The 16,931-nt window shown below is 47.2% G+C and overlaps 2 protein-coding genes across 4 annotated transcripts; one reads left to right on the forward strand and one right to left on the reverse strand.

Annotated features, from left to right (window-relative positions):
* Positions 1 to 559: 559 nt before the first annotated feature.
* On the reverse strand, positions 560 to 5,219 carry mettl25b (methyltransferase like 25B). The gene is made up of 8 exons (XM_084442460.1): positions 5,051 to 5,219; positions 4,637 to 4,755; positions 4,330 to 4,546; positions 3,708 to 3,770; positions 3,422 to 3,559; positions 2,385 to 3,316; positions 1,303 to 1,487; positions 560 to 778 (listed from the first exon to the last, which is right to left on the reverse strand). The coding sequence occupies exons 1-8, from the start codon at positions 5,150 to 5,152 to the stop codon at positions 657 to 659; spliced, it is 1,878 nt and encodes a 625-aa protein (XP_084298586.1). The 5' UTR covers positions 5,153 to 5,219; the 3' UTR covers positions 560 to 656.
* A 142-nt stretch (positions 5,220 to 5,361) lies between these two features.
* Positions 5,362 to 9,252, forward strand: isg20l2 (interferon stimulated exonuclease gene 20-like 2). Of its 3 annotated transcripts, none has more exons than XM_084441765.1 (4): positions 5,362 to 5,405; positions 5,742 to 6,702; positions 7,010 to 7,210; positions 8,468 to 9,252. In XM_084441765.1, exons 2-4 carry the CDS (start codon positions 5,917 to 5,919, stop codon positions 8,597 to 8,599), a joined length of 1,119 nt encoding a protein of 372 aa, XP_084297891.1. In that variant the 5' UTR covers positions 5,362 to 5,405; positions 5,742 to 5,916; the 3' UTR covers positions 8,600 to 9,252. The 3 variants fall into 3 exon arrangements, with proteins under 3 accessions (XP_084297891.1, XP_084297890.1, XP_084297892.1); XM_084441764.1 differs by having other exon boundaries at positions 5,366 to 5,461; XM_084441766.1 differs by lacking the exon at positions 8,468 to 9,252 and adding an exon at positions 7,372 to 8,448 and having other exon boundaries at positions 5,366 to 5,461.
* Positions 9,253 to 16,931: the final 7,679 nt, after the last annotated feature.

Here is a 16,931-nt window from a genome sequence, read left to right on the forward strand (position 1 = left end):
TTCCAGAAAGTATGTTTCATGAAAGCCCCCTGAGAAAATGAGTGAAAAACAATGTTGAGAGAAAGAGAAGAACTTGAGGCAACGACTGTCTGAAACCTAAATCAAGGTTTACTAGTATCATAAAAGAAACATCTCCTTTCTATAACATTTTGCCTAGATTTGGACCTAGCTGTAGATAAAGTGTTACCAGTATGTTCATGTAGTAAAAAATAGAACATTCCTATAGTCCAGTTTGTGAGTTCCTGGGGTGGTCCTGGGGTGGTACCGTCAAGCTGGGTGCGAACTCAGATGGGAGGCCCGGTCTGGCTCTGGCAGCGGTACCGACCGAGTACTGATCCACAACTGTGAACGCAGCACACTGGGTTCTAGTTTGAGGTTCTAGTGTCCTCGTTCTAGTTTGAGGTTCTAGTGTCCTCGTTCTAGTTTGAGGTTCTAGTGTCCTCGTTCTAGTTTGAGGTTCTAGTGTCCTCATTCTAGTTTGAGGTTCTAGTGTCCTCGTTCTAGTTTGAGGTTCTAGCGTCCTCGTTCTAGTTTAAGGTTCTAGTGTCATCGTTCTAGTTTGAGGTTCTAGTGTCCTCGTTCTAGTTTGAGGTTCTAGCGTCCTCGTTCTAGTTTGAGGTTCTAGTGTCCTCGTTCTAGTTTGAGGTTCTAGTGTTCTAATTTGAGGTTCTAGTGCCCTCGTTTCTTTCACTGTCCCTCTTGGGCTTCAGCGCCACCAGTACCAGGTTCCTGGGAGAGAACGCAGGATCAAACAGCGGCACCAGCTGACTCTCAATGCCTACCGACAGAGGAGAGGGAGAGAGAGGGGGAGAGATAGAGTGAAAGAGAGGGGGAGAGAGGGAGGGAGAGACAGAGGAAAAGAGAGGGGGAGAGAGGGAGGGAGGGAAAGAGGGGGAGAGAGGGAGGGAGAGAGAGGAAAAGAGAGGGGGAGAGAGGGAGGGAGAGACAGAGCGAAAGAGAGGGAGGTAGAGGGAGGGAGGGGGGGAGTGATAGAGAGGGGTGGGGGGGGAGAGAGGGAAGGAGAGAGAGAGACTATTTTAGTTTTGGGAATAAATAATATACTTTACTGTCCATAGAATGCACAGTTCCAGGTCACCACTACAAGCAACATGTCCCCAAATGGGAAGCAGAAATGGACATTGACATTTTTGGATGCTACATCACAGACTATCAAATGATGAAATGACCCGATCCCCCTTCCTCCTCTAATAGATAAATCGCCATCGTCAGTCTGGACGTATGTCTCTGTGTGCGCGTCCTCACCGCTCTCCTGGACGTATGTCTCTGTGTGCGCGTCCTCACCTCTCTCCTGGAGGTAGGTCATCCGGTCCAGCAGGACCAGAGTCTCCACCACCGGGGACAGCATCAGCGCCAGGCTGAAGTACACCACCACCCGGCCCTGCTGCCCCAACATGGCCGCCACCGCGCCAGCGTCCAGGGCCAGGTCGGCTGGCAGGCCCACGCGGGGGAGGCCCAGACGGGCATATCTGTGGGCACAGCGGGAGGTGGGGTGGGCAAGGGGCAATATGGCTACCGTGTTATGATATCACAATAAATGTGGTTCCACTGTCTGTGGGGATTTAGATTACACCTTACATTATTATGGTACAAATAATGGTACATATAATACATTATTATGGTACATATAATACATTATTATATCCATTACCATTACATTATTACACTACAGTCATTTAGAAGACGCTTTAATCTAAAGAGACTTACAATAATTGCATTTAACGTAGGTAGTCAGTGCCATAACTTACTTGATAGAAATCACAAGTGCATCTCCTTTCTAGATTGTTCTAGAAAGGAGACAAATTACTAAGAGCATAATCTAGCGCTGAAGGCAAAGTGCAAGAATAGCAATCTAAAAATGCAATAGGTGCCTAAAAGGGAGAATTCTGGTAGTACTTCTTGAAGAGACGAGTTTTGAGCCTACGGTGAAAGATGGGCAGATTTAGTATGAGATTCGTAGTACATGTTTAGGAGATAGTTGTATATGTCCAAATCTGAGGCCTGTCCCGAGGCCTCAGACTATGGATTCAGACTGGATTCAGACTATGGATTAGCCATCCCCTAGTCTCGGAGCCAGACTCTCTACGGAGGAGAGAGTCTGGACTTCAGCCGCTTAGAATTTATAAAAGGAAGTTCTTAAAAAAACTCATCACTTCCGGTCCGGAATGTCTACTACTATTCTCTACAGAATTTTGACAGGATATCCTCCCGTTTTTCCCCCAACTTACTTCAACAAAATGTCAGCGCCTGAATACCAGACGTAGTAGACAATCGGAAGTCGGAAGTCGACTCGTCTGGCCCGCGAGACTAGGCATCACATGTCACGTATTGAGGTACACAGTATTGAGGTAAAAAAAACAACTCACTCGTTAAAAGATAGCAGGTGTGCTTTCTTTATGGTCTGGATTCCCGCCCTTCGCAGCTCTGGCCTCGCCCCCCTGATCACCGTCTCCAGCGCCGCCCGGTAACAGTGCGTCCTGAGCAGGGCGCTCTCCTCCCTCAGCCTCTGCGCGTAGTCCTCCACCGCGTGACACGCCCCCTCTCGCGCCTTATAGGACAGCTGGTGTCCGGGCAGCCCCTGTACCCAAGAGCTCATCGGGTAGCCGAACTGGGAGAGGCACGTGGCTGCACCCTCGGCCGGAGCGCGGGGGGGCGGGGCCACCAGGCCCGGCGGGGCGGGGTGCTCCCGGGTGGTGATCTTCATGTAGCAGCACGCCACTGAGGTGATGCCGCGTACCAGAGGGCAGGTGGCGAAGTGGCGCAGGAGGGTGGCGCTGAGGTCGCCGCACGCGTGGAGACCCGTCAGGACGACGTCCGGGCGCCCGCGCCGACCCCCCCCCTCCCCCTCGTCCTCGGGGCGGCAGGCGCACGGGCAGCCGCCTGAACACGGACCCTCCCCGGCGTCCATCTTGCAAAGACGCTTGGGAGAAGAAGGCGAGGCGGACTCGTCGGGCTCCGACTCGGGTTCTGATCTGGAGCCGGCGGGCGAGCGTGCGCGGTCACCGCCATCCTCCTCCAGCGACGCCCTCTGACGGGCGGCGTCTGACGAGCGTCCGAGACGCTGCGATTCAGCCGATGATGTCGCAGACCGCTCCCCGAGCGAACGATCCTGCTCGCCACCCGACGCCGACTCCCGCTGCCTCTTTTTGCAGGGACCGGCCGCAGCTTCCTGACCCCCGCTGACCCCTGTGCTTGCTCCCAGCTGCTCGATGAAGACCTCCCATGAGGCCTTGGGGTTGACCCAGCCAGTCACATGGCGAGGAAGGGGACCAGACAGGCAGAGCTGGGGAGAGACATTCTACAACAGAGCACATGCAGTTAAACGCGGTTACATTTCACTCTCTGGTCTGGTGGAATCAAACCAACGAGAGGCTCGATCAACCGAGAACCAAAAAAACCCCACCTTCTTTTGCTTTTCCTTCTCCAGCGTCCACATCAGCTGTCCGTCAAATTTGGACGCCATGGCAACCAGAGCGGGATCAGCCTCGATCCCGGTGACCGAGAGCCCGAGGCCGAACGACAGGAAGCGGGTCAGGTGACCCTGGAGGGGGCAGAGCGGACAGACACGTTCACTGACCTGAACCACGTTTACATGTAAAGGTGAAAACATAGAGGGGGTGGAGTGCTGGCATACTGTATTGTGTCTGACTACTACAGTAGCCCACCTGTCCATTACTACAGTAGCCCACCTGTCCAGAGCCGACGTCCACCACTTTCCTGCAGCCTGTCAGATCACACAGGTGCTTCACCAGCTGCCCAGAGACCAGTAAACGATCAACATCAACAACATCAACAAGCAAACATTTGATGGTTAAATATAGTGGGAGAAGCAATGCAAAACATTTGGTATGCAAAACGCCAGTAGGTGCGGGCTACTATCCACCTTTTTAGTGGCAGTCACATGTGGAACGTTTGTAGTCTATACCATGCCCAGTGTGTGTGTGTGTGTGTGTGTGTAGTCTATGCCATGCCCAGTGTGTGTATGTGTGTGTGTGTAGTCTATACCATGCCCAGTGTGTGTGTGTGTGTGTGCGCGTGTGTGTAGTCTAGCTAGTTACCCAGCCCAGTACCATGCTCAGTCTGATGCGTGTGGCCTGTACCATGATTAGTCTGTGTGTGTGTGTAGTCAGTACCCATGCGTGTGTCTAGGGAGTAACATGCCCAGTCTGTGTGTGTAGTCAGTACCATGCCAGTCTTTGTGTGTGGTCAGTACCATGCCAGTCTTTGTGTGTGTGTGTGTGTGTGTGTGTGTGTGTGTGTGTGTGTGTGTGTGTGTGTGTGTGTGTGTGTGTGTGTGTGTTTGGTCAGTACCATGCCCAGTCTGCGTATCTCATGTTGCTTCTTGGGTTTGACATGTTTCCTGAATATGTGTCCCAGCAGCGAGCTCTGGCTCTGGTTCCCCTGGAACTCCTCGGGCTTCAGGGTGTCCACTTCCCGCATGCCTTTCTCCTGAGGCATTCTGGGAAAGGCCAGGGCGTGTGCTGTGGCCCGGAACGCGAAGAGCGAAAGGGGCCACACTGAAGGATAGCTAACATTAAAAAGAACATGTTCACACCCAACAACCAAAAGGCACCCAACTCATATGAATAAGTAGTTAACACTGTGTCTGGTAGTTTACCTTCTGTTCGTGTTCCTTCTGTCCAATAAGAGGTCAGCTATTTGCGGAGGTGAGAGATCACCCAGGGCTTGCTGCCACCTGACAGGCAATGTCTCCCACAGGTCCTCACTGAAAAACTCCTAGAGGAGAACACAGACAGATAAGATGTCTCCTTTGCAAATGCACCAATGAATGATCAGAATAGTTTAAGTGAGACTAGTATAATATACTGTGGAATTGATCAGCAGTGCAACGTAGTTGCAGACACCGTTGAACAGATCAGCACCACTCCGACACAGTACAAACTCAGTATAAACTTAGCGAACTGGCTATAGAATTTACACCAAATTGGATGCACTTGACAAAATACAAACAAATCATGGTGTGTGTGAATTAATTTCCTACGACAAAAGCATGGTTTCGTTTTCTACGTACGATTATGTAGGAGTCTGATATGTGCTTGTACAGCGACAGAAAACTGGTGAGGTTCCCCAGCAGGTCTCTCTGCTGTTCTACTGAAAGTGTCGGTGAACTCATCCCCGGGCTGGCTGTGGCATCAACAAAGGTTACAACTATTTGATCTAATGCAACCTATACGCCTTCATTTCAGACATCTACATTTAAAATTGAACTAGCTAGCTTAGCTTCGAACTACCTGCTGCCTGCTCCTCACGCGTGCGCATATGTATCATATAACGTCACAAAACGCTCTCTGTGACGCTGCACGTAACGCCCCGCCCCCGGCCATTTGTTGGAAGCCGGAAGTGGTAGTAGCCACAACAACGGCATGGTAAACATGATGTTGGATATTCGAAATAATGTGAAATAATAATGTGTTGGAACAAGGTAACTAGCTAGCTTCTTAGCTAACGTTATATTTGATACATTATTTGATAGTCAGCTAACGTTGTGTTTGCCAACCACGCAGCTGAGACGTAACGTTGTTTCCTGGTTAGCTTAGCTTGCTTGTTATGCAGCCCCACAATCAACATCCATTTGTCGTTTTGATCCCACCTAGTGTTTCGGAGCATTCAAAGCTTATTATGGTCATTTAGCTTTTTCAGGCTAACTTACGTTAGCTTAAGTTAACTTTGTTCTTAATATTTTTTCCCCTCTGTCCTGGCAGGTTTTCGAATACTGCTCCTCTAACTGCTGTGCTGACTGTCCAATTTGGGTCTACGATTCATTTCTTTGTTTGACAACACATTGATTTTTAACAAACGTGTCTATCCCCTGGTTGTCAACGGGGCCATTTTTAACTAAAATAATCTCTAGCCTCTGCAGGGGAGATTACCTTCAACATGTCAAAACTTACAATCAACATAGACTTTACAGGGAGTAATAATAGTCACACGGAATCTCCAGCGAACAAGAAACACAAGAGATTCCTCAAAAGGCGGCGATTTTTGCAGAGAAAGGCTTTACTTAAGGATAAACAATGCCTTATTAAAAACCAAGGACCAGCGCCCCGGCACAATGGGGCCAAGCCTCAGCACAGAGCTCTCCCCAGCACAGCTGCTGAACAACACAGCACAAGCTCTTCTCACAGGCAGAGCACAGAGCCGGCATCCACAAGCAGCTCGCCTTCCCTGACCATCACTGTGAAGAACAACGCCGAGCAGTCCAGGAAGATCACCAACACTGAGCAGTCCAGGAAGATCACCAACACTGAGCAGTCCAGGAAGATCACCAACACTGAGCAGTCGGGGAAGATCACCAACACTGAGCAGTCCAGGAAGATCACCAACACTGAGCAGTCGGGGAAGATCACCAACGCCGAGCAGTCGAGGAAATCAACGCCCTTCGGAAACACCCTGAAACCGGCGCCCTACGGAATCCCCCTGAAATCGGCGCCTTACGGAAACCCGCTGAAGTACCTCGCCATCGACTGCGAGATGGTGGGCACGGGCCCCAAGGGGCGCGTCAGCGAGTTGGCGCGCTGCAGCATCGTCTCCTACGACGGGGACTTGGTGTACGACAAGTACATCAAGCCCGCCAACCCCGTCACTGACCTGCGCACACGCTGGAGTGGCATCACCTGGTCCAACCTCTCCAGAGCCACGCCCTTCGCCGACGCCAGGAAGGAGGTAGGAATGGGACCTGGAAGAGGGGCCGCTTTCAAATGTAGACAATTACGCACAATTCTTTCACTTTTCCCAAGATGAAAATAAAATTGCTTCCCTATCATGTCAGGTCTGACATTGAAATGGCTACATGTAGTCATCGCAAAGTTTCTCAGTCATCACAAACTAAGCTTAACATCATCACAAACTAAACCTAGCGTACAGAAAAACCCAGTTGCAGCCTTTACAGGAAAAGACACTGTCTTAACAGGATTTTCTTCTATTCACACTCCTTTAACATGTTGTGTTCTTCTGTTTGACCCTCCTGTAGATATTGAAGCTCCTGTCAGGTAAGGTGGTTATAGGACACGCCATCCACAACGACTTCAGGGCCCTGGGCTACAGTCATCCAGCCAACCTGACCAGAGACACCTCTCGCATCCCCCTGCTGAACCACAAGGCCGGCTTTGCAGAGCAGGAATGCGCCTCCCTGAAGAGACTCACCAAGGCGCTGTTCAACCGGGACATTCAGGTGAGGAAAGTCTGGTCCGGCCAGTCAAACGGGATTGTGTTGAAGTACAGTCAGTGCGTTCTGATTTATAGTCTTTTCTCACTGTCTCAATTTGAGTCGTCATATGAGAGAAATGGAGAAATTCAAACCTATCTTCTATCATTTCATGTCTGACCCTGCAGAAGCAGAACTCATGTGGATAAGGGATTGTGAGAACATGTTTCATCAGCACCCCTTCCCTCTCTCACCTTCTCTGGTCAGCCATTGTTTGTATTCTCGGGTAACCCTCTCATATAATTGGTCAGTGGAGTTTTACATATTCATGTATGGGTTGTACCCACAGTGGATATAATGCTAAGTTTGTATGTAATCATGGCTCTTGGGGGAACTTCTGTCTCCCATCAACAAGCCAGACTTTGCAAACTTGTAATAAAGTAGCCAGTTTTGGATTTACAGGGGTGAACCTTGACATTTCAACTACTCATTTTTAATTATTAACTTCTATAACAAGTCTCAACCATAGTTTATTCAGATTCAGATCTCTATTGACATGTCACATGTAAATGTACAGTGTGCTACAGTATCACAGCAAAATGTTGGTGCCAGCTCCGCAATGTGATCAATTGCAGATAAATTACAAATACACAATTTACAAATTACACAATCAAATTACACAATCTGTACAATATAAAGATATAGTACCGGAATGGATGCATTATGTACATGCTATAAATATGGATATGCATAACCTGGAGGGTGGCGGGGGGCATGGGTGTGTTATGTGCTATAGTTATGAATAGATAATCCCTGGGATGAGATATACTGTCATCTGCGTTTACATGTATGGTGAATACACTGGCTGTTTTGGCACTGTGTACAGTGACTCTATACACTAGCTAGAGTCGTTCAGGTACCGAATGGCCCGGAGGAAGGAGCTCTTCCTGAGTCCCTCTGTGTTCAACCAACCTGACCGAAGCAGGAAGAACATTCCGTTGCCTGGGTGGCCAGGCTCCTTCAGGATCCTGTTGGCCTTGGTCTTGCATTGTTTATGCCCTGCCTCTTCAAATAAAAGCTGCAGCTGCAAATACTACCCTGTCTCTCTAACTAATGTTTAATTAGCTGAATTGCATTCACACATCTGTAAAGCATGTATCTAAGCAAACAGTATAGAATAAGAAATATATCTTTTTTCAGAAGCTGATCTTAGGATGTGTCAGTAGTGATTATGTTTTTTCCGTGTGCAGCTGAACTGATAAGGCCGTCCTCTTACCTCCTCAGACGGGGAAGAGGGGCCACTCATCGGTGGAGGACGCCAAAGCCACCATGGAGCTGTACAAGGCGGTGGAGGCGGAGTGGGAGAGGACCTTAGCCTCCCGGTCACAGAGCAGCAGAGAGCCAGAGCAGTCGTAGGGACGGGACTGAGGTGGTAATAAACAGAGGTGATAACATGGACGCTACGCGTGTGAGGACGCACAGTCGTCCTCCCTTTCAAACCACTATGAGTCCTCCATGTTCTGTGTCTTCTACTGCTTCCACTCTCAGCTGCCCGGAGTCTCAGGGAAGGCAGTTGGCGTTCTTGCGGTGCTCATGCCACAAGGTGGCAGTCTAATGTTTCTACATGAGAAAAAGTCCCCTCTTCAAAATGCTGGTTCTTTCGGAATTATGATTGCTATTTCTGTGATGAAAATGAACTGGGAACTGTCTAGAGTTGACGGTTGAGACACTCGTGGGGGACCAATATTCCCTTACCTTCTATGCTTAAAAAACAGTTGAAAAAGTTTGCTTATGGATTTTTTAATCAATACAGATATGGAAAAACCAAACAGTACAGAAGGTCTACATCATTGACTCACAGATACTAACATGGCGCCATTCAGCATCCCTACACCAGACAGGTATACCACACTTCCTGATAGTGAACTAAAGTTTCATTCAACTGTAGCAATAATTGCAAATTATGACTGTGCATATGTATCCAAGGGAGGACATGTCTGAAAGTTAGAAAGGCAGCCAGCCATTGGCTTGGTGGGTGACGTTTCTGTAGTGGCTCATCATGCCATTGTGACACCAATCAGAGCAACTTTATTGTCCCTGAGGGGAAAATTGTCCGGGACACCATATTCTGTTGTGTATCAATAAAAAAACATTAACACTGGGCAACATCAAATACAAGAGACATCCCATAAAACACAAGACCACTGTACACAGAAGCACTCAAACAACATGGCACCCTGCATTCATTCCAGCCCTGTCCCGCCCCCTGTGGTCGAGGCTGGGAAGTGTCTTGCAGTGTGTCTCCTTTAAATTGGCTCCAGCAGCCAAGACCACGTAAGCGTTTTTCGAATGGGATGTTTGTTTGGGACTGTCTTCTCAGTTCTAAAAGTGTCGTTGTAAAGATTTGACGTGGTGAATCTTCAAGATTTAGAGCAGAGTGACGTTCTAGACCAGTTTAAAACGGCCTTGTGTGACTCTCGTATGTGAAACCAGCTTTAGAGAGCTACTCCGCTGTGTTTCCCTGCTGTGAACACCAGCATGTTAATTATACATATGCTCTTCCTCCATATCCAGACTCCTGACCACCAGACCCCACTGCTGGGTCTGTAGCTCATTAGAGAGCCAATTAAATACAGGTAACATTCACTTGTATATACGTCTCCCCACCTCTCACATTAGAAATATTTGCTTTTAATCTGGATTCAATCCCTAAATTGTGCCTAAACTATGGGAGCTTACTGTCTCACCATAGCTTCTGAAGGCGTTGTTAGTCTGGTGTCTTCATGCCAGCGTGTGGGACAATTAAAAAGCCCACCCAGTCCTTCTAAGACGGACAGAATTGAATTATATATGCCTACACTGATGGGAATTTTCTAGCAAATTATAACTGGCTACAGAGTCAGAATGGGATGTTATTGCTTTTGAGCCATTAAGTGCCTGACATGATTGATTTTACTCCAGTCGCAAATTATACGTCTCCAGCAGGGCTTCATCGTGACTATGCCACGTTCGGGATCAATTGAGGCGTACGGTAGATTACTGGCCGCCTCTGTGCCTTACCAGGAATGGCTAGAATGAGATAACCGAGCACGTCTGACACAGCGGTGCCCTACAGCTTCCCAGACTCATTATGTTCACCATTAGTGTCAGTATGGCGCGTGACTGAGACAAGACCATGGAGGTTCACCAGAGGAAGGCGTGCTCAAGTCAAGCACACCAACTGTTCCTAGACCGCGGCCACATTTCTCAGTCAGTGTCCCGTTCTCATAGGCGTGTGTTGAAACAGCGTGAGGAGGTTCCTGAGTCAGCTTGTTCCGCCACAGAGAACCTCTGTTCTGTCAGCTTTGAACCTTCTTATTGACCGAGCGAGCACCTGGAAACCACCGGGCCTACCTTGACAGAAACAGCTGACGGCTAAATCCAGAACCTGGCACCTACCTGAGAGGCTGGGACAGCGCCACGCCCTGCCAGGTACACCTGGCCACGGCCCACAGCCCGCAACACTACACCCGCTTCAGGCAGACATCTTGAATCGCCAATCACTCCATACTAGGAAGAATGACTCGCATTACAAATCATCTGTGACTTGTATGTAGTTACAGATGTATCCTCTGGTTTCATAACTATAAGTGAATGATGAAGTGTCCTATGAGAACACCTCACTCCCGTGTGGAGCGGAGCGGTGGTCTTCGTTTAGGAAGCCTGAGACCCCAGGTTTCTGAGAGCTGAAATCTTGGGGACACTACCTACTGTACCTACTGACTGAGACTCTCAATACTTGACGCTGGAATCCTGGATCAGGATCTTTGTTTACACAACCTAAGAATCCCATGTCTCCCCTTGTTAAACACTTATTCGGTAGCATGATTGTATATTTGCCATGTCTCTCCTATGATGCTTTTTTAGCCTCTCTTATGCTGAAATGTAATTTAATGTAATGTATTGCTTTATAAATGTTCTTAGCCAGTAGACAAACATACTCCAGGAGCTTGCTCGATCGCCTTGTTTGGAGGGGTCAGGGAAGAATTTTTACAGCTCACTTATCTGGCCCCAGGGTTTTTTTGCTTCCCTCTGAAATATGTAGAGGTGGGTCGTATGCCCACCTCCCTTGTTCTCTGTAAAGCGCATTGTGTTGCGTCTGGGTATGAAATGCGCTATACAATTAAAGCTTTGATTGATTGATAATTCATTTGTATATTTGCATCGCTTGTATATGGCACTCCTTAGCATGGTTATGGGCCTACAGCTCATCTGTCTATTTACATTTCTGTATATTGTATTGTTAACAGGTTAACAACAGATGTTAACGGGTGTCCGTGTTGTGTGGTCATTTTAAGCGCTTCTGCCTCATGAGCATGACTCATAGAGACTTGTTTGAGCCCTGGAGTTTTCTCCCACACATGCCAAGTCTACCAGGGTTGGAGTCAAGTCAGGTTCAAGATCAAAAATGGCAAGACATGATTCATCCCCTAATTATTTTGAAAGTAAGCAATGGGAATTATTTGAAATCAGTCAAAAAATGTGTTTAAAACAAGATTGTTTTCACAATGAAAATTAAAGTAGCCTATTTATATAGTGTGCAGTGTATTTAAGATTGCACCTTTAGTACTTTGTGTTGATGTCCCTTGGATGTGGCTGGTGTAATAGTGTACTATAATTTCCCCTCAGGGATTAATATAGTAGGCCTACCTACCAACCAATACCAATACACAGGCGATATTTGAAGTGACTTGTAATCTATTTGTGCCTTTCAGAGTAGTCCAATCCTGTCTTTTCCCTTAAATTGTCTGTAATGCTTGTCCTTGAAATTAAGACGTCAGCATGTTCGTAAACAAAAGTGAGGTAGAGGAGCTAGTGATGGACAGTCCCTTTCCTCAGCGGTCAACCCTTCTGTTGAGTCTTCCAGGGGGCCAGTGTGAGCTCATGAGCCCCCGCCCCTCCATGACTGTGTGTTACATTCCTCCCCCGGCCGTCAGCCGGCCGCGCTGTGGACCGAGCGAGGCTGCGCACAAAGCTGTATTCAGCCAGGCCTCTCGCTCAGCACTCCTGCTGCGCTGAGCACACTTCTCTCACTTCCTCCATCGGCCTCCGGGCCATGAGAACCTCGACGGGTAGGTGTGTCCCCGCACTTTCTGTCCACCAGCGGTCAGCACGGCAGACATGAATCATGACTGGCTGCTTCGCAAGGCCCTAAGACCCCATCCTGTTGACCCCCATCCCGCTGTGTCATTGCTTAAAGCTGCACATCATCTCCAAAACTTTAGTCAACTCAAGAAGGCTAACAATCAGAAGTTTCCATGATGACACTGGCGGACACATGGCTTTTCAGATTTATCTCATGTGACTCTTGACAACTATCTACTAAACCACACCTGATGTGATTTCATCCTTTAGATTATACCATATTATGTATTTATTATCTTGTGCACATACAAATGATGAGAATAATTGTCTAAGTATTCAATGTTAGTAGCTGCCAAGGTGAAACAATGTGTTTAACAGTCTAGTTAAAGTTGAGAAACTTCCACACTACTGTGTCTTGGAAGAGCTTTTAATATTTCCAGTGGAGCTGTACCAACCCTCCTCATTACAACACAGGAAACAGATGCCGATTGGTTGCCTTCATTACAAGACAGGAAACAGATGCTGATTGGTTGCCTATCGGGTGTGTCTAATAAACTGTTTTTGCATCCATCAGATGTTTTTTATTTATTTTGGACACCTCAACATTTCCTCATCGAATTTGGAGCAGATGTTAACGGGTTAACAACAGATGTTAACGGGTGTCCGTGTTGTGTGGTCATTTTAAGCGCTTCTGCCTCATGAGCATGACTCATAGAGACTTGTTTGAGTCCTGGAGTTTTCTCCCACACATGCCAAGTCTACCAGGGTTGGAGTCAAGTCAGGTTCAAGATCAAAAATGGCAAGACATGATTCATCCCCTAATTATTTTGAAAGTAAGCAATGGGAATTATTTGAAATCAGTCAAAAAATGTGTTTAAAACAAGATTGTTTTCACAATGAAAATTCAAGTATAAAAAAGTAAAGTATAATAATAATAATAACGACAACAACAAATATGGGCTATATGGTTTGTTTCCATTAATTTAGACAAACAGACAGCAACATCAATCAATGGGAGAGGTCCTTGTTGTACAGTTTGATGGCAGCTGGCACAAAGGAGCATTGAAACCGGTCCGTTCTACACCTGGGGGAGATGAGCCTGTCGCTGAAGGTTGTAGTCTGGTACTGTTGCCTGGTACTGTAGCTGGTACTGTAGTCTGGTACTGTAGTCTGGTACTGTAGCTGGTACTGTAGTCTGGTACTGTAATCTGGTAGTCTGGTACTGTTGTGTGGTACTGTAGCCTGGTAGGCTACTGTAGTCTGGTACTGTAGCCTGGTACTGTAGTCTGGTACTGTAGTCTGCTACTGTAGTCTGCTACTGTAATCTGGTACTGTAGCCTGGTAGGCTACTGTAGTCTGGTACTGTAGTCTGGTACAGTTGCCTGTTACTGTAGCTGGTACTGTAGTCTGTTATAGCTGGTACTGTAGCTGGTACTGTAGTCTGGTACTGTAGTCTGGTACTGTAGTCTGTTATAGCTGGTACTGTAGCTGGTACTGTAGCTGGTACTGTAGTCTGGTATAGCTGGTACTGTAGCTGGTACTGTAGTCTGGTACTGTAGCTGGTACTGTAGTCTGGTACTGTAATCTGGTACTGTTGCCTGGTACTGTAGTCTGGTACAGTAGCCTGGTACTGTAGTCTGCTACTGTAGTCTGGTACTGTAGTCTGTTATAGCTGGTACTGTAGCTGGTACTGTAGTCTGGTACTGTAGCCTGGTACTGTAGTCTGCTACTGTAGTCTGGTATAGCTGGTACTGTAGCTGGTACTGTAGTCTGGTACTGTAGCTGGTACTGTAGTCTGGTACTGTAGCCTGGTACTGTAGTCTGGTACTGTAGTCTGGAACTGTAGCTGGTACTGTAATCTGGTACTATAGTCTGCTAGGTACTGTAGTCTGGTACTGAAGCCTGGTAGGCTACTGTAGTCTGGTACTGTAACTGTGTTCCCTTTCCTGATTCTACATCCACACCGTGTCCAGACGGCTCAGGGGAGCTACTGTCTTCTTCGTTGATAACGGCAGTCTTGCTACAGTAGCTCCAGGGCCAGAATTAACGAGTCTCTATCGCTGGGTATTTAATACCCATTATTATGTGTTCACTGCAGAGCAGGAGACCATATGTCAGAGTATCTCCTCAGGGCTGCTGACTTATATTATGGTCTAAGTCCCAAAGAGGTTAGATAGGCTTATAGATTGATGTTTGCTTCATCATTATTTCGAAGAATGAACAGTTGATTTCAGTTAATGTTGTTGACCTATTGTAGCCTTTATAGCCTACTGTGTGTTTCTTTTCTTTTCTTCCCCAATTTAATTTACACATGCTCTCTTACAGGTTCGCAAATTTAAGTACGAGATGGCAAAGGCGCACAGCTGCAAGCACCCACCGTCATGGGATGAGCATGGAGAGGCAGGGGCTGACTGGTTTCTTGGAAGAGGCACCCAAATCTTTCTGAGACAGCCACAAGCCACCTGCTTAGCAAGAGCAACTAGCTTCAACCACACCAATGTGTTAAGGTTCTTTGACAATCTGGACCAGGTCATGTCTAGGCATAGCTTCACAGCTAAGGATGTGTGGAACATGGATGAGACGGGGGTGACCACTGTCCAGAATCCGGTGAAGGTTCTGGCAAGAAGAGGCCAAAAGCAAGTGGGGGCACTGACATCTGCAGAGCATGGAACCCTGGTAACTAGCTTCCCTCCGCACTTCCACCCTCATGTCCTAAGGGATGGACCACCTGGCTGTACAGGAACAGCAAACAAGTCAGGGTGGATGCAGGAGGATGATTTCATGGAATTCCTGTGCCATTTGCAGAGCCATACAAGGGCCTCTCCGGAGCACAAGGTCTTGCTCATCCTGGACAATCACCACTCCCACATGTCCCTGAGGGCAGTTGATTTCTGTCCTGTGCACACTTGTCCTGCACGGATGGCAGTGACATCTACCTGTGCCACAACTGTGAATCAGACTGATTATCTTGTAACGGACTTGCTGTTTATGTTTCACATTGTTCAAAAGCATATGCCCTGAATTTGGTTGTTGTTGGGCTTTTTTTGTTTTTACATTTAAAGACTGTTCTTGTCAAATATACACCATGTTAACAGCACCTCAAAGCACAAATTGGTCTTTGTTGTCATCCTGCCATGGAATGGATCTTCTTGAACCATGTGTTTACTGTGGTAAATACGTTTTTTTGGGGGGTGTATAGCCCTGTGTAGGCTATTTAGTGTTGTTGATGTTTCCATCCAGACAGTGACTATATATTATTGCTCTGTTGTATGCTGAAATAAATGACACCCGTTTGTGTTGTCAAAGAGAGTTCGCCTCCTATTCTATTCTAAGGACTCCTAAAATTAATTAATTTAAGTAGGCTAGATGGTAAATCATTGTCATTGTTTCTGGTAATTAGTATTAGTAGGCCTATTAAACACTTCAGAGGTGGGTTAATATGGTTTATTTCACAGTGGTACAGTTGCCCCCAACCACTAGGCTACTACAATTGCCCCCTGCAAGGGCAACACTCTGTAACACTCTGACTTCTTGAATTCAATTTAATATTACGGTATTGTCTTTAATAGTGAAAACAGATCTATTGTATTATTACATAGTGCAGATATCTTTCTTATATCAAAAGATGGCTAGTGAAATTCAAGTATGTGTGGGTTATAAAGGAAAATGGGTTAGAATTGCCCCCGGTCTCCCCTACTGTAGTCTGGTAGACTACTGTAGCCTGCCTGGTACTGTAGCTGGTAGGCCTACTGTAGTCTGGTACTGTAGCCTGGTATTGCAGCCAGCCCTCCACCAGCAGCATCCATGGTAGGCTACTGTATAGCCTGCCCTCCACCAGGGATGCTGACAACTCTCCACCACAGATGCTTCCCGAGTCATCGGACCGTTGCTGTAGCCTAGCCTACCGCCTGCCGCTCAGTGACGCAAAACCCCGCTTCACCTGAATTTAAGCCATTTGGTTGTTAAGTCTCCACTTCGCTTGAATGCCAATAGAACTTTGAAACGACAGTTATTTGCCCATTTATTAGCCCACTTTCCCGCGAATTGTTGTACCGACAAATGATAAACACCCATCCCACTTTCCATCCATCATCGAAGGACAAATTAAAAGTGGTCTTAGTCGAACAGGAAAGTGAACCGTTGAACGTTTCGCGTCGCCTAATTGTTCGCCCTCCTCATCCAGTTTCCTCACCTTGCCTCGCGCGCGGACGGAAGGAGCTCGAGTCTTTCTTCACCTTTGCCTCGGGACGCAGGGACCGCGCACCTGACAGTTTCATTCAAGTTTGCTGGGACAATAAAAGGAAGAAATTGCACCTGTCTAGGCTACCTACGAACACAAGACTACAATTGCGAGCGTCGTAATGAGGTGGGTAGAATGGACAAAAAATATTATTTATTTTGGCACATATCGATGACTAAATCGGAGGGCATCAGTCTGTTAGAATGCATGCTATAAAAGTTATGCCATTCGATCTCAATTAGCCTTAACCAAATATGACTTATCTCCTCAAAAGCTTAGCAAAAACGATAATAGGCTACTGGCTACTTTTATTCGATTTATTTTTTATAAGTATTAGCCCCATTCCCGACTCTGCAAAAGCATTAGAAACATAAGCCTAATTTA

Source organism: Borostomias antarcticus, assembly GCF_949987555.1.
Source record: "Borostomias antarcticus genome assembly, chromosome: 8".
In the NCBI taxonomy this organism is placed as follows: domain Eukaryota; kingdom Metazoa; phylum Chordata; class Actinopteri; order Stomiiformes; family Stomiidae; genus Borostomias; species Borostomias antarcticus.